General features: G+C 40.9%; 2 protein-coding genes across 2 annotated transcripts; both read left to right on the top strand.

Moving 5' to 3' along the window:
• Window positions 1-1,815: 1,815 nt before the first annotated feature.
• Window positions 1,816-6,937, top strand: LOC110914567. Its single transcript, XM_022159357.1, has 4 exons — window positions 1,816-2,406; window positions 2,464-3,286; window positions 3,402-3,562; window positions 3,644-6,937. The coding sequence occupies exons 1-4, from the start codon at window positions 1,816-1,818 to the stop codon at window positions 6,935-6,937; spliced, it is 4,869 nt and encodes a 1,622-aa protein (XP_022015049.1).
• An 8,638-nt stretch (window positions 6,938-15,575) lies between these two features.
• LOC110914566 lies at window positions 15,576-16,007 on the top strand. The gene has a single exon (XM_022159356.1). It carries the CDS (start codon window positions 15,576-15,578, stop codon window positions 16,005-16,007), a length of 432 nt encoding a protein of 143 aa, XP_022015048.1.
• The last annotated feature ends 438 nt before the right edge of the window (window positions 16,008-16,445 follow it).

The following is a 16,445-nucleotide window of genomic DNA, read 5'->3' as shown; positions in this document are numbered from 1 at the left end:
ATAGTCTTTTAGAGCAACCACAGATTCCAGTTTGGAAGTGGGAAAACATTGCTATGGATCTCATTACTAAACTTCCGCGCACAAAGAAAGGTCATGATGCCATATGGGTAGTCGTTGATCGTCTTACTAAGTCAGCGCATTTCCTGCCAATCCGTGAGGATCTATCTGCTGAAAATCTGGCTAAAATCTATGTGGATGAAATCGTATCTCGACATGGTGTTCCCTTGAACATTATTTCTGACAGAGATGCTCGCTTCTCTTCTCGTTTTTGGAGAACCATGCAATCTGCTATGGGGACCCAACTCAATCTAAGCACAGCATATCATCCACAGACAGATGGCCAAACTGAAAGAACAATCCAGACTTTGGAGGATATGCTTAGAGCTTGTGTGATCGACTTTGGTGATAGTTGGGATTCACATCTTCCATTGATTGAATTTTCCTACAACAACAGTTATCACTCCAGCATCAACATGGCTCCTTTCGAGGCTCTCTATGGTCGAAAATGTCGTTCACCAGTCTGCTGGAATGAGATAGGTGAGGCTCAGCTTACTGGACCTGACCTCATTCTAGAAACGACTGACAAGGTTAAGAAAGTTCGTGATAACCTTCAGACAGCTCGAAGCCGTCAAAAGAGTTACGCGGACCAACGACGCAAGCCCTTGGAATTTCAAGTCGGTGATCGCGTATTACTTAAGGTCTCACCTTGGAAAGGTGTGATCAGATATGGAAAGAAAGGAAAACTTGCACCTAGATACATTGGACCATTCAAGATCGTCGAAAGAATCGGTAAGGTAGCCTACAGGCTTCAATTACCTCCTGAACTTGGAAATGTTCATCCAACCTTCCATGTATCCAATCTCAAGAAGTGTCTAGCATATGAGAATCTCCACATACCACTTGACAAGATCCGTGTTGATAAAACACTACATTTTGTTGAGAAACCTGTGGAAATTTTGGATCGCGAAGTCAAATGGCTTAAACGCAAGCGCATTCCGTTGGTTAAAGTTCGCTGGGAATCTAAATGTGGACCTGAGTTTACTTGGGAACGTGAAGATCAAATGAAGGCGAAGTATCCGCATCTATTCTCACGAGTTTCCTCTAAACAAATTTCGGGACGAAATTTCCACAAGTAGGGGAGACTGTGACATTTGTGCTTGTAATCATTGTGAACAATTCAGTTATCAATAAAATAAAGTTATTTGATCCAAATGTTTGTTTCTTTATGTTTGATGTTTTTCATGTTTTGGCTTTTATCCAATTTCAAACTCTATATCGCTTTCTGGAGAATTATACGCAAACTGGTGCGTAAACGTACTCAGTTTAACGCGACAAATACTCCGGAACATCAATTCATGCTTAACATACCTTAAATAACCTTTACATAACTTAGAAATAAGTTTTGAAGGCTTGGGTATGGCAAAATCATGTTTATTCGCTTACAGGGACTAAAATTGACAAACTGCGAAAGTATGCCAATCTGAACTGTAACGAACATTCCGGAACATGGCCATAAGTTAAACACACCTGAGAAAAATGGCTTTCTCTGGTGCCTAGGCGATTTTGGCGATTTCATCTAGAAACCCTAATTCTTTCTTTGCAACCTTAATCTTGATCGATTTGGGTTAGGTACTGGGGTGTTGTCGTGCCTTCTGAGTAAGGTTGCTAGACTTCACCTAGGTTTCTAATATTTTGAAGTTGAGATTAGGGTTTTTCGTTTCTTCATTCTAGGGTTTTATACTGCCATTGTTGCCGTAGGTCTTGTTGATTTCTGTTCGGGTTTCTTTCTTTGCATGGTGTGCGGTATTTTGAGTAATGGAGAACTATAATTCGTCTCTTCATGATGAACGTAACAAAGCTGCAAATATTCCTAAGGATGATCGAGGTAAGCCGCCTTTAATGGTTAAGGGTATTGCTAGCCGTATTGTGTCTATTGATGGTAACCCTTTAGCACCACGTCGGGGAAGCTTTCAGAACTTGCAACCTGATCCGAAACCTATTAACATTATTGATGAGCTTACGAAAGTCACAGTGCCTGTTGATCAGGTGTGTTCTCAATCTGTTCAGAATCTTGAGGAGGGAGAGAATATCAAGGGTTTCCAAGGGTCGTATGCGGATAGAGTGAAGATCAATACGACAGCTAAGCGTGAGGTAAATTTCAGATTGCTTGAGTCTTTGGAGAGTGTGGAGGAGGCGGATGTTGTTATTCCTAAGGAAGCTATACGACAGGTTCAAAAGAAATTTGAGAATGTTCTTTACGGTTACTTTCTAGGTGATAGATTGCCTTTTCCCGTTGTTGAGTACTATGTTAAGAATGTATGGGCGAAATATGGATTCGTTAAGCTTATGATGAACTCAGATGGTTTTTTCTTTTTCAAATTTGAATCCAAGGAGGGTATGCATAAGGTTCTAGATAATGGTCCATGGCTGATTAGGAAAATGCCGTTATTCCTGAATATCTAGGGTCCGTCTGTAAGTTTAAAGAAGGAGGGAATTAAGTCGGTTCCAGTACGGATTAGGCTACATAATGTTCCTTTGGCCGTATACACAGATGATGGTCTGAGTTTGCTGGCCTCTAAGGTGGGAATTCCGAAAAGGTTAGATAGTTATACGGCGGATATGTGCATTGAGAATTGGGGTAGAACTAGTTATGCTCGTGCAATGGTTGAGATAAATGCTGATAAGGAACTAAAATCTCATGTAGTGGTTGCCATTCCAAAAATGGATGAAGAAGGATTTGTGATGGAGAGAGTTAAGGTGGAATACGAATGGAAACCTCACCATTGTGAAACTTGTTGTTTATTCGGCCATAATATTTCTTCATGTCCAAGGGTTTCCAAGGAGAAAGCAAAGCAGATTATAATTGACGAAGAGGGTTTCATAATGGATAAAAGAAAGACTGCCAAGCATGGTTTTCCGCAAAAGAAGCAAAGGCCGAAGTTTATATACAAACCTAAGCAAAACATGGCAGGTGCTAGTACATCGGGAACCAAAAACCAAGGGGACTTAAAGGAAGTTGACCTGGTAGTCAACTTGCATAACAAATATGAAATGTTAGGAGGGGATGGATTCAATTCGGATAATCTAAATGGGCAGAGCTCATCAGAGCTGAAAAATGATACGTTGGAGGGAACAAATATGGAGGAAAACAATTCAAAAAATCAGAATTCAAACTTGGAGGGTGAGGAAGCATTAATAGATCCATGTCACACGGAAATTTCGTCGTTCATGTCAGCAAATAAGAAGAAGGTCAACTCTGAGGGGGCAAGCACTCCCGGTGATATGGGTTTTTATGGATAGCATTGCTGCTTGGAATATAAGGGGCTTGAACCGTCCCCTGAAACAAAGAGAGGTTCAACATATAGTGAAAGATAATCGTTTGAGTGTTTGTGCCATTCTAGAATCTCATGTGGAGGTGTCAAAGCTTTCTAAGATATGCAGTAGAGTCTTTAAACAATGGGAGTGGACCTCGAATGGTGGTGTTTGTAATAGAGGTACTAGAATCATAATAGGCTGGAACAACGATGTGGTTGATCTTATGGTCTTAGCCCAAACGGATCAGGTAGTGCATGTCAAGCTCAAGCCAACAACTCAGGATACTCGTATGTTTGTGTCTTTTGTCTATGCAAAGAATACTTATCAGGAGCGTCGGGAGTTATGGCAAGATTTGATGAAGCATAAGTTGGTTGTTGGTAACCAGTCGTGGATTGTCCTAGGGGATTTCAACTCGGCCCTTTACTTGGATGATGTTTTACGTGGTTCGTCTGCTCCGTCTATAGGTATGAGGGATTTTTTTGATTGTGTTCAACATTCTGAGCTTCTTGATATCCCGGGGCATGGGCTTCATTTTACGTGGAACCAAAAGCCAAGGGAAGGGATTGGTATCCTTAAGAAAATAGACCGGGTTATGGGGAATGTAAGTTTCTTGGATATGTTTCCTAATGCTCATGTGCTATATCACCCTTATAGGGTATCCGATCACACGCCGTGCATTCTTAAAATGGATTGGGTTTGCCGGCCAAAGCCCAAACCGTTTAAGTTTGCAAATTTTATAGCCAATAAAGATGAGTTCAAAGCGTGTGTTGTGACTGAATGGAGCAGACATATAGAGGGCATTCCGATGCTTTCTGTAGTAAAAAAGCTTCGAAATCTGAAATCTCCGTTAAGGAAGTTGCTTCATGATCAAGGTAATTTACATGCTAAAGTCAAAGACCTGAGATTGCAGCTGGATGAAGTTCACCGCCAAATAGATCTAAATCCGTTTGATACTTTGCTTTGGGATAATGAAACTGAGCTAATTAAGAAGTTCCATTGTGCTTCTTATGATGAGGAATCATTTTTAAAACAAAAAGCTAAGCTTGATTGGCTAAGTGCGGGTGATGGCAATACTTCCTTTTTTCATAATTTTGTCAAAAGTAGAAATGCCAGGAATAAAATCCATTTGATTAAAGATGCTAATGGTGTTCAGCACGAAGGTGTGGATGTTGAGAAAGCTCTAGTTGACCACTATGCTAATTTTTTGGGTATTGAAGCTGCAGTGGAAGATTTAAACATGGACGACCTTTTTGTAAATACCGTAAACCCGAGTTCAGCTAATCATATGATTCGGCCAGTTACATGTGAGGAAGTCAAGGCGGCTATGTTCAGTATTGCCGACAACAAGGCTCCGGGTCCTGATGGATATACTTCGGTATTTTTTAAGAAAGCGTGGGATGTAGTAGGTGATGAAGTTTCGGCCGCTATCCTTCAATTTTTTGAGAATGGTAAACTGCTTCAGCAAGTTAACCATACAATAATTGCCTTGGTTCCCAGAGTTTCCACTCCCTCTTCGGTTTCGGAGTATAGGCCGATATCCTGTTGCAACGTCATTCTTAAATGCATTAGTAAGATCTTGTCGGAGAGAATTAAAGGTAGTTTGGCTAGCTTGGTTGATATTAGCCAATCGGCTTTTATTCCTGGTAGGAAAATCTCGGACAACATACTTCTTACGCAGGAACTTATGCACAACTACCATTTACATAGGGGAAAGCCGAGGTGTGCCTTCAAAATTGACATCCAGAAAGCATATGACACAGTTAGCTGGACGTTTCTCAAGTCTATCCTTACCAGGTTCGGATTCCCTACAAAAATGGTAGGATGGATTATGACGTGTGTCTCTACTGTGTCGTTTTCTCTTAGCATCAATGGGAATCTTTGTGGTTACTTCAAGGGTAGGAGGGGGCTCAGACAGGGCGATCCTATATCCCCTTATTTGTTCACCTTGGTCATGGAGGTACTTTCTTTATTATTACACAAGGCAGCCGATGATCATCCTACTTTCAGATACCATGATAAGTGTAAACTTCAGAAGATTATTAATGTGTCCTTCGCTGACGACTTGTTTATTTTTGCTAACCCGGACATGGTGTCTATTAGAATCATGAGGGATGCTTTGGATTTGTTCACTAGAATTTCGGGTCTTACCCCGAATCTAGCTAAAAGCACGGTCTTCTTCAGTAACGTTTCGCCTCAAATGAAGCAAGCTATCTGCTCTCTTCTTCCGTTTCAGGAGGGAGAGCTTCCCGTTAAGTACTTGGGAGTTCCTTTGATCTCGACTAAGCTATCGTTTAAGGATTGCAAAATTCTAGTGGACCGAGTTGACAAAAAAATAGAGCATTGGTTAAACAAGTCGCTCTCTTTTGCAGGAAGGCTTCAATTAATTAATTCGGTCATCTCGGCTATGCACGTTTACTGGGCTTCAGTTTTTATGCTTCCGGTCCGTATTGTAGGTGACATTGAAAAGCGAATGCGTAATTTTCTTTGGAGTGGTGGGGCGGCCAAAGGTTCTTATCCGAAGGTTGCTTGGAAAAATGTTTGCCTTCCAAAATCAGAAGGCGGATTGGGTATTCGAAGAATTCATGACTCGAATAAAGCACTTCTTGCTAATCATATGTGGAGCATTCTTATTAAACGGGATTCTCTCTGGGTAAAATGGGTTCATTCTTACAGGATCAAAGGGAAAAACTTTTGGGAGCTCCCTTATCGTGGTAGTATGACATGGGGGTGGAGGAAAATCTTATCTATCCGGTCATCTGTTCGTCCGTTCATTTGGTTCTTGATTCGTGATGGCAGGAAGGCTAATGCTTGGTACGATAATTGGTGCTCTCATAGCCCTTTGCGGGATTTCATTACTCCTAGACGAATTCATGGGGCGGGGTTTAGCATGCAAACCTCTGTGTCGGACCTCATTGATAATCAAAATGGTTGGAAGTGGCCGATTGCTTGGTTCGACCTTTATCCGGTTCTGATTACTTTAACGACACCGACTTTTGTCCATGATGTTCCTGATAAGATCGTTTGGAAGGATAGGCAGGGAAATATATCGGATTTCAGTGCTAGAGAGGCTTGGGAGAGCATACGGGCGCGTGGTGAGGAGGTTGATTGGGTTAATTTGGTGTGGTTCAGTCAGTGTATCTCGAGACATTCTTTTCACTTGTGGCTAGTTATTAAGAATAAACTAAAAACTCAGGATCGAATGGGAATCTGGGATGCTGGAAGTGCAACTAATTTAAATCTAATGTGCTGTCCACTGTGTAAGCACGGTAAAGATTCTCGGGACCATTTATTCTTTCGGTGCTCTTATGCTTTGCAGGTGTGGAATCGGGTGAAAGATATGGCTTATATGGACTCTATTGATGCAAACTGGGATTCCATTATTACGTGGCTTTCTCAACATGCTACTAATAATTCAACGAGGAGTGTTGTAAGTAAGTTGGTTGTGGCTGCTTCTTCTTATTTCATATGGCAAGAAAGAAACAACAGGCTGTTTTCTACAAATCTGCGAAACGCTACAATGATTGCAAACATTATTCTTCATACGGTTCGCCTAAAGCTGATGACTTTCAAGGCTGGGAGAGGTCTGAAACACCCGCTGATGTTGGAGAGATGGAAGTTCTAAGTGAAGGCTTTAAACATTGATCCGGGCTAGAGTCTTTTGTGTAGAGTCTATGTTATTAGTTGCCTATGGTTAGGCTTTGGGCTGTTTGTTTTGTTTTGGTCGGTTTTTGCTTTTGTGGGTTGGTTGCTTTGTTTTTGTCTGTTTTGGTTGTGCTAGTCTTGGTATGCCAAGTCTAGCTCTTGTGTGCTACTTTGGTACACTTGCGTGATTCTTTATTCTTTTTAATAAAATTCACCGGGGTAACCCTTTACCCAAAAAAAATAAGTTAAACACACCTTAAATATCCTTTACATAGCTTAGAAATAGGCTTTGAGGGGTTCGGTGTGCTAAAAATAAACTTTATGCTCATTCAGGGACTAAAAGCGTCAAAAACTGCATAAGTTTGCATTTTCGCGCATAACTTACGTTCTGAATACATCCGGGCATCCAAAAATTTATGTAATCATCAAAATATTTTGTTTTAATGATTGGCTTGTTAAAAATCCATTCGTCGCACAATTTGGACCGTTTTTGCGTCCGTTACGACTTCCGTCATAATTAACCGAACAACGCAACCGTACGACCAAACGAGCCGACATCCGACATATTTTTTAGCAGATTTTAAGTTTCCTATACTTTAACTTCATTATAGAGCTTTGAAATGGGGTTAACGGGGCTTAAACGTGTCAAAAATGGGCCGAAATGCATGTTTCTTAAGTGCAGGGACCATTTTGCAATTTCTGGAAAGTCTCAGACCTGCAAGGTCCTTACGGATCGTATGGGAATGGTCTTACGGTCCATAAGCAGGTCCCAGACATCAGAATGTGTTTTCCAGCTTGTTCCAGCTGTTGCACACCTTTGCACCTGGTTTCTTTGATTCTATGTGCTTGTTTTTTATGCCCATGGTTTCTCAAAACAGTGGGTATGAGGTGTACGGACTAGATCGAAGCTCGTTTCCCGATAAACGATCATAACGGTTCTAGCATTCCTATAAATACCCACCTTGTCTTGATCATTTTCCTCACATTTGAATCTGATTCTACACTCTCTAAGTGGAAGTATATGCTTCCTACCTGAGAGTGAATCGGGTTCGAATCTTGCGGGGACCTTCTATAAGTATTCTTTCGCGTTTTTCGTTCATTTTAGCGTTAAAGTCAAACTGTGTTTGACTTTCTGCATTGACCAGTTTATGGCCAACGCGAAGTTCGTTTGAACTTCATAACGTGAGCTTAATCACGATGGTTATAGTCCCTAGTGACTATACCTACTGATTACCACGTTATCTAGGCTCAGTGACGAGTCGTAGTTTCGGCCAAAATGCGTTTTCTCGCGTATTTTGTAACAAAACTACTCTAAGGTATTAAAACCGTTTATTTTAATACCAAACCTGTTTTCTAACGTTACTAAACATGTTCTAGCATGTTTAGCTCGTCGCTTTTAGATTTGTGCTTATTTAGGGTCGTAAAGGTAAGCGATCTAATCAATCGCTTATGCTTTCGAACCCGACCCATTTGGTCGATCATTAGGATCTGACTAAACACTTTAGGGTGACCATAGTTGTATAGGGAATAACCTTCCGAGGTTATACCTTATGGTCACGTCGTTTAAATAGTTGTATGATAAGTAGTTCTTATGCCTTAGGAAAATTACCAAAATACCCTTTATGCCTTAGGGTTTCTTGTGTCTTTTGTTTTTCGGTCTCTTGGTCTCTTGATTTCACGTTGTTCTTGTGTGCATGCTTGCTTCATTCGCTGTTTAATTGAGAGAGTTGCTGTCTGTTTCAATGGAGGATCGTTCAAAATCTGCTGATGTTCCCAGGGATGATAGAGGTAAGCCGCCATTACCCCTTAAAGGATTAGCGAGTAGAGTGGTCTCTATAGATGGTAATCCCGTGCTTCCTAGGAGAGGTACGATTCAGAATGTTCAGTCTGATCCGAAGATGTTTAATGTTATTAATGAATTGGAAAAGATCACCGTGCCTGTTCTGTCGTCGGCGAATCAAACCCCAGCGGATAATATGGATGCATATGGTTTTCAGGATTTACATTCGGTTCAGAGTAGTAGCTCTAAACCCAAGTCTTATGCGGAATCGGTAACAACAAACAAAGAGCAGAAAGTTAATTTTCGAGCTTTATCTAGTTCGGTTGTCCAAGAAGGTTGTGATGTTTTTCTTCCGAAGGAATCTGTCCGATCGGTGAAGGATAAACTGGCGAACACTTTATATGGTTATTTTTTGGGAGATCGTCTTGCATTCCCGGTGGTTGACTACTATGTTAAGGTTAATTGGAAAAAATATGGTTTGGAAAAAACGATGATGAATGCAAATGGTTTTTTCTTTTTTAAGTTTAATGATGAAGTCGGGATGCCAAATGTTCTTAAAGATGGTCCGTGGATTATTAGGGCTCAACCATTGTTTCTGAATACATGGAGTCCTACGACCAAATTGGAAAAGAAAGAGGTGAAACGAGTGCAACTTTGGGTAAAAATTCATGAGGTTCCAATTGCTGCTTACACGGAAGATGGTCTTAGCCTAATTGCAACAACAATTGGAGAACCAAAAATGCTTGATTCGTTCACAACGTCTATGTGTATGGATTCTTGGGGTCGCAGTAGTTATGCTAGAGCATTGGTGGAGATTTCGGCGGAAAAGGAGCTCCGAGAAGAGATTACAATAGCAATTCCGGAAACGGAAGGGGATGGTTTTACCAAAGAGACTATGTTTGTAGAATATGAATGGAGCCCACATCGTTGTGCAACTTGTTGTGTATTTGGCCATTCAAACGAGATGTGTCCCAAGAAGCTGATCAAATCGGGTAATGCTAAATATGAAGATTACAACCGTAATGCCCAAAGGAACAAGCAAGTGAAAAAGGTTCCGGTGGTGGATCAAGATGGTTATACCGAGGTGCATGCTAAGAAAGTAGCTAGAAGGCCGGGTATTCAGGTGAATAAACAATCAAAGTTTGAATACCGGCCAGTATCAAAATCCAAGGCGAATGAGAATACCGGACCGAAGCCAAAGGCATCGAACAACCCTTTCGATATTCTGAATAAAGTCGACCCGGAAACGGGTACAAGCAAAAAGAACACGGATTCGGGATTTGAGGGCTCGGATGGAGATGAGGCCGAAGAGGTTTATAATGAAATGGATGTTTTTATGGCTCAAGGATCAGTAAATTTAAATAAAACAAAAGGGGCAAGCACTCCTTCTCAAATAGTTACTGATGGTTAGTATTGCAGTGTGGAATATAAGGGGGTTGAACCGCCCGCTTAAACAAATGGAGGTTCGTCATGCAGTTAAGGATTATAATTTGAGCTTGTGTGCTATATTAGAGTCCCATGTTGATGTTGGTAAATTGGGTAAAGTGTGTAAGGCGGTTTTTAGATCGTGGGATTGGACTTCAAATGGCGGGTGTTGTAACAAAGGCACAAGAATTATCATTGGATGGAATCCAACTATTTTTGATGTAATGATCGTTGCTCAATCTCCTCAGGTTATTCACTTACAGCTTGTTTTTAAATTGGATAAGAGAATGCTCTTCTGTTCTATTGTGTATGCCGATAATTATTATGTTACGCGGAGGGAGTTATGGCATCTTCTGTCTATGCATAAAGTTTTTGTTGCGGATCGGCCTTGGTGTATTATGGGTGATTTTAACTCGGCTCTTAACATAGAAGATAATTCGATGGGTTCTTCATCCATTTCGATTGGTATGAGGGATTTTCAGGAATGTGTTGATGACATTGAAGTTGTGGATATTAATCGCACTGGTATTCATTTTACGTGGAACCAAAAGCCTAAAAAAGGTGTGGGATTACTAAAGAAAATTGATCGGGTAATGGGAAACACTCCGTTTCTTACTGAATACCCGAACTCGGTTGCCATTTTCAAGCCGTATAGACTTTCGGACCATTGCCCTTGTATCTTGTCTATTCCGGAAGCTATGAAACTCAAACCGAGGCCGTTTAAGTTTGCTAATTTTTGGTTTTTAAACCAGAATTTTTGGAGATTGTTAATAAGCATTGGCTAATTAATGTTGATGGGGTTCACCAATTTCGAGTTGTCAAGAAGTTACGGTCTCTTAAACACCCTCTTCGTTCGTTGCTGTTCAGACAGGGTAATCTCCACAAGAAGGTTGAAACTATTCGTTTGAAGTTAGATGCTATTCAGCAAAGGATTGATCAAGAGCCGCAAAATGTTGATTTTCGGACTGAGGAATCATCGGTTAGCCGTGACCTTCAAGATGCTTTGTTGGATGAAGAGCGTTTTCTGAAACAAAAAGCTAAGGTTGATTGGTTGAGTGCGGGTGACATGAATACTGCTTTTTTTCATTCCTCTTTGAAAATTCGAAATCATTGTAGTAGGATTGATGTCATTAAAGATACGCAAGGGAATCTCTATGAAGGTGATAGTGTGTATAAAGCTTTTGTTCAACACTATGAGAAATTTTTTGGCAACCAAGGTGATATCTCGTTACAACCAGCTCCAGATTTATTTCCGAAAATTTTATCTCACAATGTTGCTACGAATATGGTTTGTCCTGTTACGGAGGAGGAGGTTAAAAAGGCGATGTTCTCTATTGGCAATGATAAAGTTCCGGGTCCGGATGGTTTTACGGCTGCGTTTTTTAAGAGTGCTTGGCCTCTGGTTGGTAATGATATCGTTAATGCTATTAAAGATTTTTTTGACACTAGTAATTTGCTTCGGGAACTGAATCATACGCTTATAGTTCTTATTCCAAAGGTGTCAACTCCTATGGTTGTTACTGATTTTCGCCTGATTGCTTGTTGTAATGTTCTTTACAAGTGTATCAGTAAGATTATCGCTGATAGGATAAAGGGAGGTTTGAATGAGATTGTTAGTATAAATCAATCGGCCTTTATTCCGGGTAGGAAAATTTCGGATAACATCTTATTAACGCAAGAGTTAATGCATAACTATCATCAGAATGTGGGGCCTCCAAGATGTGCTTTTAAGGTTGATATTCAGAAAGCTTACGATACGGTGGACTGGAGTTTTCTGAAAAGTGTGCTTCTTGGGTTTGGCTTTAACAATAACATGGTGAAGTGGATCATGATCTGTGTCTCTTCTACTTCATTTTTGGTATGTGTTAATGGCATGGTTCATGGTTTTTTCAGAGGTAAACGGGGGTTAAGGCAAGGGGATCCTATTTCTCCTTATTTATTCACTCTTGTCGTGGAGTTTTTGACGGGTATTCTTCAGCATTCTGTTTGGATAGATTCTTCTTTTAAATTTCATAACAGATGTGAAAAACAGCAGATAATAAATCTCTGCTTTGCTGATGATCTATTTCTTTTTGCTAGAGGAGAAGTGAATTCGGCTAATTGTATTATGTCCTCTCTTTCAAAATTCTTTAAGATGTCGGGGTTAGTGCCTAACAACCAGAAAAGTACGGGTTTTCTTTTGTAATGTGAAAGATCATGTTAAACAGGCGATTCTGGACATTATGCCTTTTGTGGAAGGCAAGTTACCTGTCAAGTACTTGGGAGTCCCTCTTATTTCTTCTACGCTTAGATATAATGATTGCCGGGTGCTTGTGGAGAAATTAGAGAAGCGTATTATGCACTGGAAGAACAAATTGTTATCGTTTGCGGGTCGACTTCAACTGATCATAGGGTTGCTACCAGTCACAATGTCTTGTATTGAGTCAGGGAGGCCATCAATGTACTTTTCGATTGCCTTATCCAAAGGTGTAACCATATCCGGGCATAACAAACTTAACTCCTCATAACGGTCCGTGTAGGCTCGATGCTCACCGCTAACTTGCTTAAGATCGTCGAACTCCGTTTCCAAGGCCCTGATCTCGTGACGAGGACAGAATTCCTTCATCATGAGAGCTCGAAGCTCTTGCCATGTTTGAGCCAGTGCCACATCGGCACCCTATCTCTCATCACACCATTCCACCATGTCAAAGCTCGTTTCTCAAAGACGCTAGATGCGAATTCTACCTTTCGCTCGTTTGGACATTGAACATGTCTGAAGGTGTTCTCTAAACTCTTGAACCATTGCAGAAGTGCAGTCGCTCCTTGAGACCCAGAAAACTTTGATGGCTTAGCCGAGTTGAACGTCTTGAAGTTGCAAGGGGCATTATTGTTGTTGTTGGCTTGGTTCCATTGAGCAAAGAGGTTTGGGAATTGAGCAGCCATTTGGTGCGCAATGATCTCTGCCAGTTCGGCAGTCGCTATCTGGTTTTTGCGTCGAGGAGGCATTCTAAAAGAGAAACAAGAAAGAAAACGAATGAAATGGCATTGGGTAAGAATAGGATGTTACAATTACCGACCATAATCATGGTTGATGGTCATTTGTTTGAATCCACGAAGCAAATAAACAACACCAAGGCTGAATCAAAGCAAATAGATCCTCATAGTGTATCGCGAAGACATGCTCGCCTATAAGTGGACACTCACCCCAAGAGTTCCCAGGTAAGAGTGACTGGTTCGATTATGTGGATTTGTACGAACACTCTAACCTTAGACAGAAAACCCAGGGTACAGACATTCACTCTTCCAGTTTGCACGTGTTCACACTATTTAGGACCCAACACTTTGATGAGAGTTTTGAAAATTCAAAGGGGTTCAAAACCTTATAACAGAGGGTTCGAAACCTAGTAATCAATCATCCTAGAACAGATGATTAGTTTTCAAAGCGGTTTTGAAATTTATGTTCTTGTTGTGGTCGTCGCCTAAGGATAGGTAACGGTATTTGTTTTATGACTAAACGCAAGTAAACTCGCGTTAGGGTCCTAGGAAGGTTATAGACTAGGTCAAAGCATTACTGATAACCTAATTCCCTATAACCATTGGCTCTGATACCAACTTTTCTGTCACACCCCGGCCGCGTATAACATGCAACCGCGGGGAAATGCCGGGGAGTGTTGTAACAAAATCAATTGTTTCAAATCCATGGTAAATGAAGTTTCGTTTTATTAATCAAACATTAAAGTTTACATTGCTTTAAACAAGAACCAAAGAATACATAACATAAATTAACTAGTTCTTGTCTCGTTTTAAGTCACTAAGGCACAGGTCCGCCTAAGTATGTCTTGATAAGTCCTATGCATCATCTCCTGAAAACACATGTGAAAATAGGTACGTCAGCATAAAAATGCCTGTGAGATACAATGGTTTTGTGAAAACGGAATTCATGACTTATGTTTGAGAAAATGTTTAGTCATGAACCTTGTAATTTGCTTTGTCTTGTAAATCATTTGAAAAACGATAAGATCAGATGATATGTATAAATAAGAGAACACTGTATGTCTGGTCTTGTCCCTAGTTTGCTAAAGAGTACGGTTTTCTTCGGTAACGTGGCTAGTTCTGTGAAAGCTCGTATTCTAGCTATTATGCCATTTGAGGAAGGGGTTCTCCCAGTGAAGTATCTTGGAGTTCCGCTTATCTCGTCTCGCCTCTATTACAAAGATTGTAAAGTTTTGGTGGATAGAATGGAAGCTAGAATTACTGATTGGAAAAATAAGAGTTTATCTTTTGCGGGCAGGTTACAGCTTATTCGGTCGGTTCTATCTTCGTTGCATGTGTATTGGGCTTCGGTTTTCATTCTCCCTAAACGTATCATCAATGATTTGGAGAATCGCATGCGGAGGTTCCTTTGGGCTCAAGGAAATGGCATTAAAGGTAAAGCGAAGGTTAACTGGAAAATAGTTTGTTTGCCAAGAACAGAAGGGGGGTTGGGCATCCGTAGGATCGGGGATATGAATAAAGCTCTAATGGTGGCACACATTTGGAGTCTGCTTACGAACCGGGAATCGCTATGGGTCAAGTGGATTCATGCATACCGTATTCGCGAGAGAAATTTTTGGGAGGTTCCAGTAAAAAATAACATAACCTGGAGTTGGCGAAAGATGCTAGGGCTAAGACAGAGTATACGAAATAATATATGGGTGAAACTTGGGGATGGGGCGAACACATGTGCTTGGTTTGATAAATGGGATGCAATGTGTCCGCTTGGTAGTTTTATTTCTCCTAGAACCATTGCTAATGCGGGTTTTAATATGAGCTCTTGTGTAGCTGATGTTTGTATTAATGGCGAATGGGTGTGGCCGGAGGCTTGGTTTACTCGGTTTCCAGGTTTGCTCGATATGCAGGTACCGGAATTAAACGCAAATGATCATGACAGGTTGTTTTGGTGTACAAATGGCGGCCGAAAAACTGATTTTAGTACGTCAACGGCGTGGGATGGGGTTAAATGCGTCAACGTTGAAATTCATGACTTTTCGGGTGAGCGCAAAGTTACCCAAGGACTTTTCCATGTTTGTAAATGTCCCAAGGTCCTTAAAAATCAAGTTCGAGGGTCTAATGAGCATGATTGATAGCCAAAACCTCGTAGCAAAGGACCAAGGACCAAAACTTCAACATTAAAAGAGATTTGAGGATCAGATGGGGCTAGGTGTCACACCTAGGGCCCTAGGCGTGACGCGAGGCCTGCCCAGCGACAGAAATCGGGTTATTGCAGTTAAGGGCCTGATTCCGAGTTGTAACCAGCTGTTACCCACTCTAGGTTCAATGGGCAAGTGTAGTATGGTTTCCGCAAGCTATACCTCGCCACTCTTTTCTCTTATGGTTGCTTGTTCTTCGAAAATTGAAAACCCATGATGTCATGAGTCGATGGAACTCGGGCAATATGAATCTTAACCTGTTATGCTGCTCGTTGTGTTCAAGGGGGCCTGACTCGCATGAGCACTTGTTTTTTGAGTGTGATGAAGCCAAGAATATTTGGTATGGGGTTCGGGAAAAAGCTGGCATGGGCGCTATTCAGAATTCATGGAATGACATCTTTGAATATCTATTAAGTATAGCTAACTCAAAAAAGGCGGCAAATGTCATTGCGAAGCTGGTTGTTGGTGCAACAGTCTACTTTGTTTGGGAGGAACGGAATAGAAGATTATTCACACCGAAAAGGAGAACGAAAGAACAGCTTATCGAGGTCGTTTTGTTTACGGTCCGAATGAAGCTACACACTATGAGGTTTCGGTATTCTGTCCACACGGAGCATGTCTTGCAGGAGTGGAGCTTACCGCGAGGGTTGCGTGTTGCGGATGATGACTGCGGCTGATTACTTGTTTGCGTTATATTGTTTTAGAGTTGAAAGACTCGAGTTGTACTGTTAGTGTGATATCTAGTTTGTGTCGCTTGTTTTACTCTTGTATGGCATGTCATACTTGAGAACTGGAGGTGTTTTTAGCCTTCACTTGGTTTTATTTGGTTTGGTGGTAATAAAATTAACCGGGGTAACCCTTTACCCAAAAAAAATGAGTTTGTATAAGATAAGTCGTTTGTAAAACAATGTCTCGTGAAAAGTGTGTTATTTGTATAAAATGTCATAAGTCTCAAATTGAAATGATTCAAATAACGCTACGATATGTAATACCATACAAACACTTATATATAGGAAGTACCAGCGGCGTATCCACCATGCTTGTATCATATTACACACGCCTCGTTACTTAATCACTTACTCAAACCAAACCATCAGGATGAAATGTTTAACAAT

The sequence above is a fragment of the Helianthus annuus genome, chromosome 15 (genome assembly GCF_002127325.2).
Source record: "Helianthus annuus cultivar XRQ/B chromosome 15, HanXRQr2.0-SUNRISE, whole genome shotgun sequence".
NCBI lineage: Eukaryota > Viridiplantae > Streptophyta > Magnoliopsida > Asterales > Asteraceae > Helianthus > Helianthus annuus.
This window is presented reverse-complemented; position numbering and strand designations above follow the sequence as displayed.

What these genes read in the sequence shown, in the direction of transcription:
- LOC110914567 (XM_022159357.1), top strand. Translation starts at nt 1,816, where the DNA reads ATGGAGAACTATAATTCGTCTCTTCATGATGAACGTAACAAAGCTGCA. An exon ending in CCAAGGAGGGTATGCATAAG is followed by an intron (nt 2,407 to 2,463) that starts GTTCTAGATAAT and finishes CTGAATATCTAG; the next exon opens with GGTCCGTCTGTAAGTTTAAA. An exon ending in AAGCACTCCCGGTGATATGG is followed by an intron (nt 3,287 to 3,401) that starts GTTTTTATGGAT and finishes GTGCCATTCTAG; the next exon opens with AATCTCATGTGGAGGTGTCA.
- LOC110914566 (XM_022159356.1), top strand. Translation starts at nt 15,576, where the DNA reads ATGAATCTTAACCTGTTATGCTGCTCGTTGTGTTCAAGGGGGCCTGAC.